This window comes from Petromyzon marinus, chromosome 36 (assembly GCF_048934315.1).
Source record: "Petromyzon marinus isolate PM22_M1 ecotype Great Lakes invasive population chromosome 36, UKy_Petmar_22M1.pri1.0, whole genome shotgun sequence".
Lineage (NCBI taxonomy): Eukaryota > Metazoa > Chordata > Hyperoartia > Petromyzontiformes > Petromyzontidae > Petromyzon > Petromyzon marinus.
In genome coordinates this window covers 11,127,735-11,145,966 of record NC_133702.1, presented here as the reverse complement: position 1 = coordinate 11,145,966, position 18,232 = coordinate 11,127,735, and the positions used below count along the sequence as shown (strand labels likewise).

Here is an 18,232-nt window from a genome sequence, read left to right as displayed (position 1 = left end):
CTAACGCCTCGCTCGCCATTCACGGTGATTGGAAGATTCCGAGGCTTCATCCCCCTTCATCGTCTGTGAACATTTGTGACCTTGGGTGCCTAAAAGTGGTCCGGCTTTCCTCCTGAGGACGTGGCCAGGTGGCGCGCGGTCACCCCCGTCGCTCTCACGTGCTCGCAGGTGTCGCTGGAGGCTGGCGGTTGCTGCCGGAGCACCGAGGCCCTGGGAGCGGAGCCCAGGTTCATTGCCGTGAGCCCCGACTGCACGCTCGCTGCCGTCGGTCAGAGCCCGCGCCTTTGCCCCCACCTTGGCTGCTCGCAGTACACGCACGTGACCCTCGCCTCCCACCCCCTCGCCCCCCCCAAAACAAATGAGACAAACGTCTCCCACTGTGTGGCCTCGGCAGCCCGTTGGGGCGAGCGCCTTTAGCGGAGTTGGCACCTATGTGAAGGCCGGCACGGCGCACCAGGGGGTGGATGGCCAGCACCTCGCCCGGCTGCCTTTGTCTCCCTAGTGGCGATGTTTACACAGGTACTCATTTGAGTCTGAGTCGACCTAGGGGAGGCCCAGGATCGGTTCAGATAACACAGATGGGTGTGCGTGTGTAAGTGTGTATGTAGGTGTGTGCGTGCGTTAGGAGTAGATAAGTACGTGTGTGCAAGGGTGTATGTGTGTGTGTGTAAGTGCGTTCTTGTGCATGCGTCAGAAGTGGACAAGCGCGTGTGCGTGTGTATGTAGGTGCGTGCGTGCGTTAGGAGTGGATAAGCACGTGCGTGTAGAAGTACGAATGTAAGTGTGCGTGTGTGCGTGCGTCAGGAGTGGACAAGCGCGTGTGCGTGTTCGACCTGCGGGGCGCCGGCGAGGCCCCCGCGCGCCGCGCCGTCGAGCCGCGCCACCAGGACCGCGTGGAGGCCGCCGTCTTCTCGGGCTGCACGGCCCTCATCAGCGCCTCGCTGGACGAGACCATCAAGGTTCGGGCGGCATCTCCCGGGCCCGCTGCCGGCACCGCTCGCCCCTCTCGCCTTCCGCCCCCCCTCGCATTCGCAAGACGCCGCGGCGTACGGGGGCGGCGTGGGTGGTGTGTCAGAGTCAGAATCAGAATATTCATACCGGGAGGAGGGAAGAATCCGATGAGCTATAAAGCTCTTGTTCACAGATGTCCAGCAGGAGCGCCAGGGTGAGAACGTGACTTATTTTACTCGGAAGCAAACTGGCCACAACTGATAGCTCGACAAATTGGCTCATCACGTGGAGATTTATAGCAGCAAAATAAATCTCAATAACTTTCATGCGAGTTTCTAAATGTGTTGCGTGGTGCGGCGACGTACAGCGGTGTGTGCGCAATGTACGGCGAATCCTCGTTCAACGTGTTCCTCGTTTTAACGCGTTGAAGCGGTAACAATTTCCCCGTAAATAATGTACCGGTAAAGTTTTGGCGAGATACGACGAACCGCGCACACGCGGTGAGATGGTGGGACGAAAATGCCCGGGGCTGTACCGCCGCGTTCCTGCATCATTCCGTGTGACTCTGTTCGTCGTCGACCGCTCAGAAGCGGCGTTCTAACAACGGGGGACGCGTGTTCCGCGTTGTGGTGCGCGAAAAGTGTTTCCGAACGGAAGAACAGCGACAATGCGTTGCTGTGTCAACACCATATCTGTCAACCCCTCATCAGTGCCCCCTAACTTATTACAGACCGATTCAGACCGTATTGGTCACACCCGTGTCGTTATAAGTCTCCGCGTTCAGCCTACAAAGTCCCATTACAAGGGAGAAACACAAACAAATATACAATCACCACAAGTACACTCACCCCTAAATACATACCTGTCAACCCCTCATCAGTGCCCCCTAACTTATTACAGACCGATTCAGACCTTATTGGTCACCCCCGTGTAGTTATAAATCTCAGCGTTCAGCCTACAAAGTCCCATTACAAGGGAGAAACACAAACAAATATACAATCACCACAAGTACACTCACCACTACATACCTGTCAACCCCTCATCAGTGCCCTAACTTATTACAGACCAACTCAGACCTTATTGGTCACCCCCGTGTCGTTATAAATCTCAGCGTTCAGCCTACAAAGTCCCATCACAAGGGAGAAACACAAACAAATATACAATCACCACAAGTACACTCACCACTACATACCTGTCAACCCGTCATCAGTGCCCCCTAACGTATTACAGACCAATTCAGACCGTATTGGTCACCCCCGTGTAGTTATAAATCTCCGCGTTCATTCTACAGAGTCCCACCACAAGGGAGAAACGCAAACAAATAGACAATTTTTTCTTGCCCGGATTGAAACGGCTGTATGCCGTATGGACCTGAAAACGAATTTTGCCTGTACAAGAATACGGGGTAACCCGTCGTATGGGTTGACAGCTGTGGAACACCGCGTGCTTAAGCGAGGGCTCGCCGCACACGGTTCGTTGGTTTCGTGTGCGTCAGACCAGCTACGATGCCCACGACCGCCAGCGGCGGGCACGGTGAGGCTTCGTGCTCCCGGAGCGGGGTGAGCGACGCGCTCTTTTTTCCCCAGACTCCGGGCCGTGTGCCCGGGCCTGCATGTTTATATCCTCAGATACTTTGTCGATTCTAGGTATGTTTTTTTTTTCATTGTAACAAAACGCGAGCACGGTACAAGCGGCTTCGCATAATGATCAGATGTCGCGGTACCCGGAGGACAGTCCCGACGCTACTGAACCATATACAAAGGGGGGGGGGGGGGTGGATAAGAGGTAGGGGGAATTAAGTATTTATTAAATGTAATTTGCTTTCCCTTCCGATACTTTGCACTCTCGTTGTGTTTTTGTTTGCCATTGTAACGACCCCGTGACCCCTTACTGGACATCTGTCAAAAGAGCTCCGTAGCTCATCGGATTCCTCAAATATAAATGAAGATTCCGATTCTGAGGTTGGGACGGCGGCGTTCAGCGTGCGGGTCGGCGGTGGCGGTCTCCGGGCGCGCTGTGGCGGTGTTGAGCGCTGCGTACGTACGCTGCACTTCTTTCGCACCGTACTTAGCCAACCGTGCTAATCGTTGGTGCCGGGGGGTAAGGACAGCAAAGCGTGTATGGTGGAGCGAGCTCGCGTGCGCGTTGCTCTGGTACGTACGATGTGCGATGCGCGTGCGTGTGCCGTGTGCGGTGCTCAGGTGTGGGACCTGCGGGACGGGCTGACGTTGCGCGAGTGCATCGAGGGGATGGGCATGGCCGTCACGGCGCTGTGCCTCGCCGCCGATGGAATCTTGGTGTCGGCTTCGCGCCAGGCTTACTACCTCAAGGTGGCACCACCGCAACCTCCGCTCGCACCACCGTGCCCGCCAACCGCACCGCCCGCACACTACCCACGCCACCGGCATGACCAACACCGCCACCGCCACCGTCATGAGCCACCAGCGACACGGCCACCACCACCACTACCACCACCACCACCGCTGCCACCACCAAAGTCGCTACCACCGTCATGCACCATGGACTCACCGGCGGGCGTCCGCGAGCCCCTCTGCCGGCCGCGCCCGTGCCGTGATGGCGTTGCCCCCCTCCCTCCGCGCCTCTGGCAGGTGTGGGACGTGGGTGAGAGACGCCTGCGCGGGGACCCCGGGGGTGGCAGCGCCGGGGGGCTCCTGAGCCCCCCGTTTCACGACCGCAGCGGCCTCGTGGCCCTGACGGTGGACGCGGCCACCGTGGTGCTGCAGGACATGGAGGAGCCGTCGCGTGTTGTTCTGTGGGACACGCGCACAGGTGTGTGCGTGCGTGCGTGTACTCACACAGATACACAGGTGCGTGTGTGTACTCGCACACATATGCACAGGTGTGGGGAGCGCTAGTGTAGCAGTTAGCGCGCCGCACTACGAACTCGGCGACCCGAGTTCGATTCCCGTTCACGGCCAACGTCATTGACGATTATCCGAACCAGTCCTGGGCCTCCCTTAGGTCGACTCAGCCTCAAATGAGTACCTGTTGTGGTGTGTAAACATCGACATTGCCGCTACTGCTGCTGTCACCGCTGCGCCGTGCGTCGCCGCCCCGTGCCAGGAGCGCCGCGCCAGCTCGTGAGCTGCCCTGCGCACGTGACGAGCGTGGATTGTGCACGGGCTCGCGACCTCATCGTCATCGGTCTCAGCTCAGGCCTCGTGCTGGCGCTGACTCCACAGCTGGACTCCGCGGTGAGCATCGCCACGGCACCGGCGCTCGCTCACCCGCCTCAATCTCCTCACCCCCTTCACCCCTCTCACCCTCCTGACCCCACTCAACCTCCTCACTTTCCTCCTCACTCCCCTCACCCTCCTCACCCCACTCACTCCACTCTCCTCACTCTCCCCACCCCACTCACTCCCCTCACCCTCCTCACCCCACTCACTTTCCTCACCCTCCTCACTCTCCCCACCCCACTCACTCCCCTCACTCACACACGCACACACAGATTCACGGGTGCCTGGCGGCCTTTATAGGTGCTCGCTTACAGTGCTTGTCCCAACAGTCTGTTAAGGCTATAGGGGGATCTTTGTCTTTGTACTCACACACACACACAGATACACAGGTGTGTGTGTATGCACTCGCACATACACAGGTGTGTGTCTATCGGTGTGTGGGGAAATCAACAGTGGTTGTCCTATGGATAGACTCGCCCCCACCATAGGAATGTGGAAATTCCACCACTGGCTCAGGGCTTGAGACAGGAGCAGCGGAGCCAACCGAAGCTTTCACAGTCCGTGCTGTTTCCACCTGCTGATGCGCAGCCACAGCGTTTGGTTAAAATGTTCAGAATGAATTAACGAACGAACGAACGAGGCATGACCCTGGCTGCCCCTCGTACCGCACTACAACGAGCAGGAGGGCATGACCACATAGGAGGGCATGGCCACACAGGAGGCATGGCCACACAGGAGGCATGACCACACAGGAGGCATGGCCACACAGGAGGGCATGGCCACACAGGAGGGTATGGCCACACAGGAGGGCATGGCCACACAGGAGGGTATGGCCACACAGGAGGGTATGACCACACAGGAGACATGACCACACAGGAGGGCATGGCCACACAGGGGGGCATGACCACACGGGAGAACATGGCCACACAGGAGAGCATGGCCACACAGGAGGGTATGACCACACAGGAGGCATGACCACACAGGAGGCATGGCCACACAGGAGGGTATGGCCACACAGGAGGGCATGGCCACACAGGAGGGCATGGCCACACAGGAGGGCATGACCAAACAGGAGGGCATGGCCACACAGGAGGGCATGGCCAGGAGAAACTGGGACGGGGTGTTTGAGGGCTAACCCTGCCGCCATATTAACCATACCACACTCCCGTCGGCCGCTTCACTCAAAGTGCAAGTCGATGATCCTGCGGCATCGCTTGAATAGAGCAGGTCAAAGCGTGCCAGTCTAACGCTCCAAATCTGTATTATTGCTTGATTGGTAAATCACAAAGTAACAGGTGCTCCTGCTCACAGGGTGTAGCAGGGGTCGGCAACTCTGGAGCCGCGTGCGGCTCTTTAAAGACCGCAGTGCAGCGCTTAAATTGGAATTTGTTTTTGTCTTTTCTTGTTATTTTGATTTCTGACCCCTGACCATGGAAGTCCAGTTTACCATGGAAGTCCAGTTTACCAGGATTGGCAACACGTGGCTCCGGAGCCACGTACGGCTCATTAAGGACTGCCTCGTGACGTTATTCATTAAAGACCACCGTCTCACCTAAAATATGGCTCTAGATTTTGGTGTTATAATTAATTTATGTAGTTTATTGTAAAAAATTCGGTCACAGTCCCTATGATCACTGTTACATTGGATTTACGGCTTTTAGGTGATTGGTGATTTCGAAAAGTTTTTTTTGTTTTGGCCATGTTTTTGTTTATTGTAGTACGGAGTTGACTGATGGCCTTAATCTTAGTTGTCTTGTGGTTGTTGTTGTTGTTATTTTGACTTGCATCCCACTGGGATTTTTGCACACAGCGTTGGTGTACGGTGCTATTTCAGGAATATTTTGATATTTTTTTCCTGTATTTTCTGTTTGCACAGTCACATAATCACTTTAAGATGTTTTCTTGTTCATGTTTTTTGTTTGTTGCGGTTGCACCTGATTCAAGAGCCGAATGGCTCACAGGGCTATACCAAATAAATGAACTATGAAACTAACTAACTAACAGTGTATCGCGGGTCTTGAAATAATATTGAGGGTTTCTTTACCGAATTAGCAAAACCAATGCCTCTTCTACCTTGGCGTTTTGGTTGCCGTTACCCCCTAGGCTATACCCACTTTCATGCGGGTGCCACGTACACCTCGCTCCGCTTACAGGCACGGCTACCACCGGGGTGGGGTTATCCCTCGGCCGGGCCGCTGTGGGTCGCCGGGGATCGTCGAGACGAGGTGCGGCTTTAACGGTGCCGAGCGACCCAAGCCAGTGGCCGTGCGTTTTCTGCAGGAGAGCGGCCGAGAGGGGGCCGTGCCCCCCGCCGACGCGCCGTGGGCTGTGGCGGCCGAGCTGGGGGTGGCCGGGGCGGTGAGCGTCACGTGCTTGGCGCTGGGGGCCGGGGACTCGCGCCTGGCCGTGGGGCTCTCCTCCAATCGCGTCACCGTGCACTGCACAAAGGTACCGGGGGGGGGGGGGGTGGTGGGGAGGCGGGGGGCGGCGGGGGGGGCGGGGGGCGTCGCGACAGTGGCGGCGACGGTTGTGGCGGGTGATGGAGTGCGTGGGGATGCGATTGTCGCGGTCGACTCCGGCGCGTGCAGACGTGGCTGTGCCAGTGCGTGCTGGAGGCAGCGTGCCGCGGGGCGCTGAGCGCCGTGGCGCTGCTGCCCGGGCTGGCCGGCGCTATGTGGGGCAGCGACTCGGGGCAGCTGGGCCTCGCGCTGCGGAGACCGCCCACGCCCGCCGGCACAGGGGACCGGGAGCCGGCGTCGTCGCCGGTCACGGAGGGATCGTCCCGGACCAAGGACCGCGCTGACGACGGCGGCGCCGTAGGAGAGGGTGGAGAGCGTTGCGTGGAGCTGGAGGGCTACGGCACGCGCGTCTCGTGCGTGCTGCTGAGCCCCGGCGGGCGATATGCCTTCGCGGGCTGCGATGGCACGCTGCAGCGGCTGTGGTGCGCGCGCACCTGGCAGGTGCTGCACGAGTACACGTACCAGGTGAGCGTCGAGGGTGCGTGCATGGCCGCCCGGCACGGCTCACCACAGCCCGCGCGTGCGTGCGTGTGTGCCGGTGTATGTACCTGTGCGTGCGTGCGTGCGTCGTGGGGAGCGGTAGTGCGGCAGTCAGCGCGCTGCTCTTCAAATCCCGGCGTCTCAGGTTTCATTTCTGCTCACGACCAATCACACCAGTGATGACTGTCAGAACCGGTCCTGGGCCTCCCAGCCCCAACTGAGTACCTGGTGCGATGTGTACAAAATCGCTACTGGGGAGACAAATGTGGCGGGGCGTGACACGGGGCACCTGTCGTGCGCTGTGCCGGCCTTCGTAGGTGCTGCTCGCTAACAGCACTCGCCCCAACACTGGGGCAACTTTGTCTCTGTGTTGGGCGCAGGGAGCCTTCTACCAGGGCGTCACCTCTGCCGCCTTCTCCCCCGAGGAGCGGTTCCTGTTCACCGGCTCGCGCGACCGCTCCATCAAGGTGTGGTGCGTCGTGACTGGTGAGCCCCGCCGTACCGAGCCGCCCCAAAGCGCCCGCGCCGGCGCGCCTTTCGCCGCCGCCACCGCCGCATTCGCGCTGACACCGGGAGTCGTACCCCCCTCCCCTTCTCCCCTCCCCCTCGGCGCAGGTATCCTGCTGAAGGTGCAGTACGTGTACGCGACGGTGACGCGCGTGATCGCCATGGAGACGCGGGGAGGGCCCTCGGGCGAGCAACTGGGGCCCGAGGCGCGGCCGGCGTGGGCCTGCCTGGTGCTGGCCTGCACGCGCCTCGGATACGTCCTGCGTCTCGAGTTCCGCTGCCCCCCGCGCCTCGCCCCAGGGTGAGCGCTCAGCACCGCCAAGCGTGCTGCGTTCATGCCAAACACAGCCCGTTCTGCTGCAATGCTTCAGTTTTCAGTTTCATTTATTTGGTGTAGCCCTGTGAACCATTCGGCTCTTAAATCGGGTGCAACCGCAACAAACAAAAACACGAACAAGAAAACATCTTAAAGTGACAATGTGACCGTGCAAATAGAAAATCCAGGAAAAAACAGCAAAATATTCCAGAAAAAGCACCGTACACCAACGCTGTGTGCAAAAATCCCAGTGGGATGCAAGTCAAACAACAACAACCACAAGAAAACTTAGATTAAGGCCATCAGTCTAACTCCGTACTACAACAAACAAACACGGCCAAACCAAAAAACGTTTTCGAATTCGCCAAAATAAAGCCATAAAAGCAATGTAACAGTGATCATAGGAACTGTGACCAAATTTTCACAATAAACGACATAAACAACATGTTCCACCAAACCCTGCGGTGGGAGTTGCGGTGGGAGTTGCGCTCCCGAAGAACAACCGCGTTCTGAAACAAAAATCGCGTCATGATAGATAATGTATAATGTAACACACGGTCCGCGATAACACATGAGATGCTGGCCAAACAAAGACTGAGGCGTGCAGGTAGCATCTATAAGCATCCAGCAGCATCCCGCCTTACGAGATGATGCTACACGAGGCAGCCGCACAACCGCGTTATGAATTGGATGTAACGCGTTACAGAAGAGATCGGACTTCACATCGATGAGTTGGCAGTCACCAGCCACCGTCTTCAGTGGTCCCGTGAAACAGCAAGCCACGCCAGCACCTGTGCGTGTTCCCATCTCATTTAGCGTCAACGATGTTCGTGAATGAATTACAATTAACAACAACATTACAATTAACAACATTACAATTAACAGCAACATTACAATTAACAACAACATTACAATTAACAACAACATTACAATTAACAACAACATTCCAATTAACAACATTACAATTAACAACAACATTACAATTAACAACAACATTCCAATTAACAACATTACAATTAACAACATTACAATTAACAACATTACAATTAACAACAACATTACAATGGGCCACAAGGCTCAGTGAGCGCGGCTCACATTCGGAAATTTGTGGGGTTCGAATCCTACTTGGGGGTTGACTGGACCCATCATCCCCATGTGGGTCGATAAAATACATGCCATTTCCTGGGGAATTTAACAGTGGTTATTCTGTGAAATGGAGAACTTCACCACTGGCTCAAGACTCTTGAGACAAAATGGAGTTCGTGGGTTCAATCCCAACCCTGACGCCTGCTGCTGTATATTTGGAGTTTGCGGTGTCTTTCTCCCCGTGGTCGCGTGGATTTTTCTCCGGGTCCTCCGGGTTTTCCCTCCACATTTATAAACGAGCATTTAGAGTATTTGCCTGCTGATATAGATTTCCACGTGATAAGGCAATTTATTGAGCTATCATTTGTGACAGCCAGGTCGCTTCTGAAAAAGAGCTACGTAGCTCAGCTGGCCTTACCTAGTAAAATAAAATAAAATGTTTACTTTTAGTTTATAGTTTAAACTGAGTGCAGTTGGCCAGAGTAGAACCCCCCGTCACCGCATCCTGTTGCCCGCCAAGTTGTATGTATGTGTTAAACTTCTTTCGCACCCTACGCAGCCAACCACGATGACCACGGTTAACACCGTAATCACGGTCAACACCGCAATTCACCGTTAACGTTGTTGCCGGTGACGGTTTCCAGCCAAGGTCACTCCTACACTCAGCACGGCGGGTCACGGCCTCTTCACCGGTTGCGCTTGCCATCCGCAGGTACGACCCCCTGCGCTACATCAAAGCGTCGTCCAGCGTGTGCTCTCGCAGGCCCAGCGCCCTGGGCGGCCCGTGCCGGGAGCAGGCGGAGGCCGTGCCGGAGGCCGCCGCGCGGGCGGAGTGGACGCGGGGGCTGCAGGACGACCATGGCGGCAGTGGGGCCGTGGGGGCCACGAGGGGCCACGAGGAGGCCGCCGTGCCCGGCAGACGCGGCGGCTCATCGCGCACCTGTGCCCTGCTCTGAGCCGTCACGTGGGGGGAGGGGTGCGGGTTGGGGGGGGGGGCGCACGTCGTCTGTGACGTCACCACGCTGCATCGTCACGCGGCTTTCTGGTCTTCTCGCCTCGCCGGGCGAGCGAGCGACTCGCAATCGGAGTTTGAATATTATTTAGACCGGAGGAATCCGATGAGCTATGAAGCTCTTTTTCACAGATGGTCCAGTAGGGGCACGGGGGTCAGAACGTTACAACAACAAACACAAGACTCACAAACACGATAAGAGTGCAGGGTATAGGAAAGGAAGTTGCTGACTTCGAATCCTGGATGGGAAGTTGACACAGACCATCATCCCTCTGGGGTAGATAAAATGAGTCACTGGTTTGTAGTGGCTGTCTTATGGTTAGACCTGCCCCGCCATAGGAATGAGGAATTTCCACCACTGGCTCAGAGCTGCAAACAGGAGATCAGTGCCACCACAATGCTCATTTCAGCAGGAAAATCACCAACTCTTGTGATTTCATTCCATTTATAATTTATATCTAAAATAATGTGCCCCAAAGTAGCTCTCGAGTCATCCGTGAACCAAATTTGCGCGAGACACGAGGTACATTCATCATTAGGATCTCATCGCATCCCCTCGGGTCGTTGCTGATTTATATTTTAATATTCATTTAGAATGTGTAATGTGTAATACTAACTCATGCAAGATAATTATTCGGTGGCGCAGAAAATCAATCGAGCGCTCATACTTGCGGCAAAAAAACCGGAGTTCCCGGAGAAAACTCACGCAGTGTGACGGAGCGAGGGAGGTTAGTAACACTCGACCTCCCGTAGCAAGATGGAAATTATAACCCACTTGCTGTACTGCCACCGTACCCTGGGCCATCAGTCGGAGAGAAGATGTGGACCATCGACGCGCACGGGCGATGGAGGGGAGTTCCGCGCAGTGCGCGCGCCCAGTCCACCAGACCTCGCGCTCGCTGGCCTCGTTCCGCTTCCAAAATCGTGGTTGGATAAGAACACAAATTCTGTCAGATCACTGGAATGAACCCATGCCTGTGTCGTGCGTCTCCTCTTCGTTCTCTCGCTCGAGGCTTGTGTGTGCGTGCGGGTGGCGTGAGTCGCACACACACTCAGTCGGAGACGCGGTGGTCACGGTGGTCGCACGTGTTGTTGAGTTCACGTCGCCACCCGGGTCCCCCCCTCTCTCTCTCACGAGCACGCTGCCGCACGACCCGTCCCGTGGGGGGGGGGGGAGTGAGGGGGAGTGGGTGCTGTGTGGGGGGAGTGGGGGGGAGTGGGTGCTGTGTGGGGGGAGTGGGGGGGAGTGGGTGCTGTGTGGGGGGAGTGGGGTTGGGGGGAGTTGGTGTGGGGGAGTAGGGTTGGGTGGGGGGGAGTAGGGTGGAAGTGGGGGGAGTGGGGTGTGGGGGAGTGGGGTTGGGGGGAGTGGGGGTTGGGTGGGGGGGAGTGGGGTGGGGGTTGGGTGGGGTGGGGGGAAGTGGGGGTGGGGTAGGGGAAAGTGAGGGTGGGGGGGAGTGAGGTAGGGGGAGTGAGGGTGGGGGGTTCTGTATCCCAAGAGGGTCCGCTCTGGGACGATGCAGAGTTTCTGCAGTGCACCGGTGGCGCTCTGCAGAGATCCGTGCGGCGATGTACTGTATGTACTGTATGTACGTTGAACTTCTTTCACATCGTGCATCGCCAACCGTGCTCAGGCCACTGCCTAAACTGAAGAGAGTTATAGCGAGCCCCTTTGAGAGGGCATTTTGCCTTCTCTGCCAAGCGCGCCAGACGCCGTGGGAAGAGATGGGAGTCACCCACACGTCATCTTACAGATTCATTCTACCACACGTACGTACGTATGTTGAACTTCTTTCACACCGTGCATAGCCAACCGTGCTATTCTGAGGTGCACGGGGGTGGGGGGGGGACATCTAAACATAAACAACAATCGGTCCAAACAGAAATTAGTTTTCAATCGAGATAATTTAAAAGCAAAAAAATGCAACGCATCTGGATATTTGGTACGGCTCCTGCACGTGACCGCATCTCACGTTCTTCATCACCCGTGGGGCCACGTTCTGCCGCAGAGAAAAACACGGCACGAACCCTGGACTTGGACAGAGGGGGGTTGCAGGGAGTCGGCAGCACGGAATACTGGGTGGTGGTGGTGGTAGTAGGGGGGCAATGGAGTTACAAATTGAGGGGCCAGCGGAGGAGGGAGGGAGGAGGAGGAGAATGAGCGAAGCAAACGCTGGGCGAAGGTTGACTCGAGGCGAGTCGTGAGAACTCCTTGGGTCACGAATAGCAGAGGATGTTGTGGCTGGGAGTGGAGTGAGTGAGAGGGGTGGACAGGAAAGAGTTGAGGGGGGAGAAGAGAGAGGGGTGGAGTGTGAGCAGTGGTGTAGTAGCGACATCATTGGCGTAGCAACTACATTATCAGTGACGTAGTAACTACATTATCAGTGACGTAGTAACTACATTATCAGTGGCGTAGTAACTACATTATTAGTGGTGTAGTAACTACATTATCAGTGGTGTAGTAACTACATTATCAGTGACATAGTGACTACATTATCAGTGACGTAGTAACTACATTATCAGTGGCGTAGTAACTACATTATTAGTGGCGTAGTAACTACATTATCAGTGGCGTAGTAACTATATTATCAGTGACATAGTGACTACATTATCAGTGACGTAGTAACTACATTATCAGTGGCCTAGTGACTACATTATCAATGGTGTAGTAACTACATTATCAGTGACGTAGTAACTACATTATCAGTGACGTAGTAACTACATTATCAGTGACGTAGTAACTACATTATTAGTGGTGTAGTAACTACATTATCAGTGACATAGTAACTATATTATCAGTGACATAGTGACTACATTATCAGTGGTGTAGTAACTACATTATCAGTGGTGTAGTAACTACATTATCAGTGGTATAGTGACTACATTATCAGTGGTGTAGTAACTACATTATCAGTGGTGTAGTAACTACATTATCAGTGGTGTAGTGACTACATTATCAGTGACGTAGTAACTACATTATCAGTGACGTAGTAACTACATTATCAGTGACGTAGTAACTACATTATCAGTGACGTAGTAACTACATTATTAGTGGTGTAGTAACTATATTATCAGTGGCGTAGTAACTATATTATCAGTGACATAGTGACTACATTATCAGTGACGTAGTAACTACATTATCAGTGACGTAGTAACTTCATTATCAGTGACGTAGTAACTACATTATCAGTGACGTAGTAACTTCATTATCAGTGACGTAGTGACTACATTATCAGTGACGTAGTGACTACATTATCAGTGACGAGGTGAGAGGGTAGTGAGGTGAGAGGGGAGTGAGGTGAGAGGTGAGTGAGGTGAGAGGTGAGTGAGAGGGGAGTGAGGTGAGAGGGGAGTGAGAGGGGAGTGAGGTGAGAGGGGAGTGAGGTGAGAGGGGAGTGAGAGGGGAGGGAGGTGAGAGGGGAGTGAGGTGAGAGTGGAGTGAGTTGAGAGGTGAGTGAGAGGTGAGTGAGGTGAGAGGGGAGTGAGGTGAGAGGGGAGTGAGAGGTGAGTGAGGTGAGAGGGGAGTGAGGTGAGAGGGGAGTGAGGTGAGAGAGGGGGGGGTAGGGGGGGTGAGTAGAGGACGCGTGGAGTGTTCATCACAAAACGTCCTCGTCGCCGTCCACCTGCCCGTGTTGTCGCGTTACCCGAGCCTCGCGGCGTCACGCGAGCCGGGGTCACGCGAGCCGGGGTTACGCGAGCCGGGGTCACGCGAGCCGGGGTCACGCGAGCCGGGGTCACGCGAGCCGGGGTCACGCGAGCCGGGGTCACGCCAGCCGGGGTCACGCCAGCCGGGGTCACGCGCCTGCTGGCACCGGGCGTCGTGTTCCGCCGTGCGGCACTGAAGGTCTCACCAGACGGACATTGTCGTTGTCGTTGTTGTTTCCAAAGTGGGAATTTAGGCTTCCTCGTTGGCCACAGAGCGCCATCAGCCGTGAGGGACAACGGGGTTGTGCACTCTATTTAACAACAATAATAAGTATACTTTAATTGTATAAAGCAGCGTCGATCATGCCGACAGCATCCCACAACGCTTTAAATTAATGATACAGATATATGTAAGGACCACATCCCGGTTGGCTGGCGAAGCACGGCGCGAAAGAAGCCGAACACACGCGCAAACACACCGAGCAAATGAACACACTACTACTACAAAGTAGTTTTTTTAAATTATATATATGAATAAACAAATTAAGAAATTGCACCAAAACAATGAGCAACAGCAAATAAAGTTATCACAACAAGGAAATACCACGCACCACCCCTTCCACCGCGACCTCCAGCATCCTAAACTAACTATTTTTATTTTATCAGGTGTAAGGCCTACTGAGTTATGTCGCTCTTTTTTCAGAAGCGACCTGGCTATCACAGATGAGAGCTCAACGAAGTGGCCATTCATCACGGTGACATTTATAGCAGCCGCCAAAACTCCCGAACGCGTGATGTTGATGCTAAATGTGGAGGGGAATAACACCGCAGGACCCGGAGAAAAATCCACGCGGCCACGGGGTGAGAGAGAGAGAGACACGGCACACTCAAAATATACAGCAGCAGGCGTCAGGATGGAACCCACAATCTCCTGTACACCAGGCGAGGTAGTCAACATCTCGCCACCGTGGCGCCCCACCACGACCTCCTCCAACACCACCACCACCTCCTCCACCACCTCCACCATCACCTCCTCCACCACCACCTCCACCTCGTCGCCCACCAACTCCTCCAACTCGTTGTCCACCTCCTCCACTACCACCTGCTCCACCACCTTCTCCTCTACCACCACCTCCTCCATCACCTCCTCCTCCACCACCTCTTCCACCACCACCTCCTCCTCCCCATAAACCCTCCCCCCTTCCCCCCGCAGGCTCCACATGCACCCCTAACCGTCCTTCCCGACAGCACTTTGCCCGGACCCACACCACGTGCCCGTCCCGTGCGCACTCAGCCCCGCAGACGACGGCGGCTGTGGCCCCCACTGCCGCCGAACGCGGGGCTCAACGTCCCAACGCGCGGCGATGTCCGGCAACCCGGGGCCTAGCGTTGTGACAAAGAGTTGACGAGGTTTGTTGGAGTGGGCAAGGCCAATGGGGCACCGGTAAGGGAGGGTGACAGGGAGAGGAGAGAATTCCAAAGTTGCGCAGTCAGGGCGAAGAAGCAGAACGAGAAACGAGGTGACCTGCAGTGTGGCGAGCGAACGAGTGGGTGGTTGAATTAGCGAGTGGGCGAGTGAGTGGGTCGGTGAGTGGATGAGTGTGTGTTGTGACCTGCAATGTGTTGGTAGTTGAACCGTGTGGATGGGTCGAACCGGTGTCTGGTGTAGACCGAGTCGTCAACATTGGAGCAATCGACGAGTGAAGTTCAAGAGTAACCACGGTAGTAGCGATAGTAGAGAGATAAGCAGACTCCTGACCGCCAGTAAGTGCTCGACGTTGAATTCTGTATTGCGTGCGAGTAAAATCATGCATTCTTATTTACGAAACTAGTTTGTTTTTAATCAGAAGAGGCTCGCATCTGAATAAGTAAGACGAGGTGGAACACAACTCATGTGTTCTGTTGTTGTTGTCAGCAGCAAGGTCGACTTAATTGGGGAGCGGCGTGCATGGAGTGGCAGGGATTCGCAAAATGATTGGGGAGAGTCGGGCGATGTCGTCTGAGTGAGTCGATGTGGCGGAGTCACGAATGAACGGGTGGTCCTCGGCGTGTCGAGGTCAATTCCAGGTATGTCCTCTGGTCGTGGCGCATTTGGCCAGCTCTGGTGTAGCAGCTCTCGGGCCGAAGCGAGGAGACTCCGTTTGTAAAATGCGAACCGTCTCATTGTCGCGCAGGGCCCGCCTGGACAATAAAAAAAAGTAAATCTCAACTCGCGTTTTCCCCGGGGTAACGAGGGGAATTATAACAACCGTCGACGGCGAGTCCGTCACGTGATGCACAGGGTAGAACAGCGGAGTGAACCTGCAGGTGTCTCAAGGCATCACCTGCACAGGGTAGTTGGGGGGGGGGGAGTGGGGAGTCGTGCGGTGAGGCTAGGGACCTCGGCACGCGCGTGGCGCCTCAGCGCTCGCGAGATGGTTCGTGCCAAGCCGGACACACCGCACGTGGACGTTTGGGTCGCCAGCTTCCAGAGGCGTGAGGAGTGAGAGCGAGAGAGAGAGAGAGCGAGTCGCGTCCAGACAGAAACACCATGCAGAGGCGACCTCTTCACCAGGGAGCCCTTCAAACCACCTCTTCGCCCCGGTCTCCACGAAGCCAGGGTGATGAAGCTCTTGCCTCGACGAGGATGATGTTTGAAACGCGCCGGCGACGACCTCACAGCAGCAATGATGTATGATGAAACAAAACAAAATCACCGTGCAATGGTCGTCTCTCCACCTTCACCAAACCGCACCTCAGATGAGCGCGTTTGGCAACGTACGGTGCGAAAGAAGTTCAACAAGTACACATATATACAGTTTGTTTTCCTTCCTCCGCACCGCCGATAAGCTCGGTTGGCTATGTACGGCGCGAATTAAGTTCAACGCACATTTATTTTGTTCAAACGCAAATTAAATCCTAATGCAGCGCCGAGCGCACCGGATGATTGCTAAACCACAGTCCGCGTTAACCTTACGGGAGGGCACGTGGCACGCGAGACGCGCGCGCGTGCCACGTGACTGACGCAAGAGGAGCCGCCGCTCACAGTCAACCAATCAGTGAGCCCCCTCCCTCTGTTGTGCGTCGTTTCAGGCGCCCGGAACGCGTTGCACAATCATCGCGATCGGATTTTGTATTCGGGGCGTGAGGCGCGGTGGCTCGCGGGAAGACTTCGCATCGCCTGGGCCGGGGTCGTGGCGGTTCCGAATAGACGGCCGTGCGTGCTGGTTCTCATCGTCATCATCCCGACACCGTATTTTTTTTAATATCACCGGGAGTAACATTTGAAGTAAAAGCCGTGCCACAATTGGTCAGTCTTGGCACTCCACTCCTAAACACACCGAGGCTCGCAGCGTTGCCGAATCACGATCCGGCAACGCTTTGAGAAGGCCCGAACCCTCACCCGGCGTCGAGCGTAAGAGCCGAGGCTGCGAGGGCAGTAGCAGGTCCTCTCAGAGCAGCGTAGCTCCGCATAATCCCCGGTCCTATGACAGATCAGGCGGACCCCCAGGTACACAAGTCCAAGACCACGCAGAGCTTTAGGGGTCGTCCATAAATGACGTCACGCGATTTTGGACGATTTTTGTCCCCCCCCCTCGTCACGCGGCGTCACAAAAAGTCAGACCCCCCCCCTTAAATATGACGTCACAAAGCTCTGCCCCCCCCCCCAATTTTTTTTCCATTTTGAAAATAAAACATGCTTCAAATCGCTTTAAACTATTGTCATTGTAGTGCGTGTTTAATGTGGCGCTGCACTCTGATGTTGTAGGAGTGTTGTTATAACAATCCTATATTTATTTAAAGTTGCGTATTTTGATGTGACGTCACATTTCTCAACCGCCCACCCCCCTCGTCACACATCGTCACATATGTTTGGCCCGCCCTAGGTGCGTCACGTCATTTATGGACGGCCCCTTATAGATCGGAATGGCTAACTTATACCGGGATGCGAAAGCTTACTGGAAGCCAGTGCAGATCGCGGAGAGTGGAGAGTTACTGTGGCAGAAGTAGCAGCGGCGGCGGCGGCCTCATTATTATCGGGCGTGAGTGACGAGCACTCAGAGGTGAATGACGCATGTCGCACGGTCGAAGCGAATCCATCCCATGGCTTGCGTCCTTACCCCGTGACCGTCGCCGCAGCCGCGTTAGCCGCGGCAAGCTTACTGCTGCGAAAGTACATCGGGAGGAGCGGCGAAGTGGTGAGCGCACCGCGACTACGAAGCCGGCGACCCGGGTTCGTTTGCGCGGCCACGGCCAACATCAGTGGCGAGTGATGTCTGAACTGCTCCTATCCCTACCCACCCCGCCCCCCTACTGTTACCATTTTGCCTGGGTAAGTATGGTCAATCAACCCGCACGACAGCCACTAGACGGGGCCGGCACAGCGCCCTAAATGATTAATTAATGTGTACAGGTCCTTAGGCTTGCAGACGGCGTGAGACGGGAATGAGGCCCGCCTGAGACGGGAATGAGTCCCACGTGAGACGGGAATGAGTCCCACGTGAGACGGGAATGAGGCCCACGTGAGACAGGAACGAGG

The 18,232-nt window shown here is 55.5% G+C and overlaps 1 protein-coding gene across 1 annotated transcript in view; it reads left to right on the top strand.

The window, feature by feature from the left end:
• Positions 1-11,052, top strand: part of NWD1 (NACHT and WD repeat domain containing 1) — a gene marked incomplete at its 5' end in the record, with an annotated part of 31,173 nt that extends 20,121 nt beyond the window's left edge. The window contains 10 exons of the mRNA XM_076072122.1: positions 169-268; positions 805-959; positions 3,153-3,281; positions 3,561-3,741; positions 4,036-4,166; positions 6,432-6,599; positions 6,740-7,135; positions 7,531-7,636; positions 7,766-7,958; positions 9,772-11,052. Coding sequence (XP_075928237.1) covers positions 169-268; positions 805-959; positions 3,153-3,281; positions 3,561-3,741; positions 4,036-4,166; positions 6,432-6,599; positions 6,740-7,135; positions 7,531-7,636; positions 7,766-7,958; positions 9,772-10,015 — 1,803 coding nt within the window. The remainder of the gene's footprint in view (positions 1-168; positions 269-804; positions 960-3,152; positions 3,282-3,560; positions 3,742-4,035; positions 4,167-6,431; positions 6,600-6,739; positions 7,136-7,530; positions 7,637-7,765; positions 7,959-9,771) is intronic.
• Between the last annotated feature and the right edge of the window lie 7,180 nt (positions 11,053-18,232).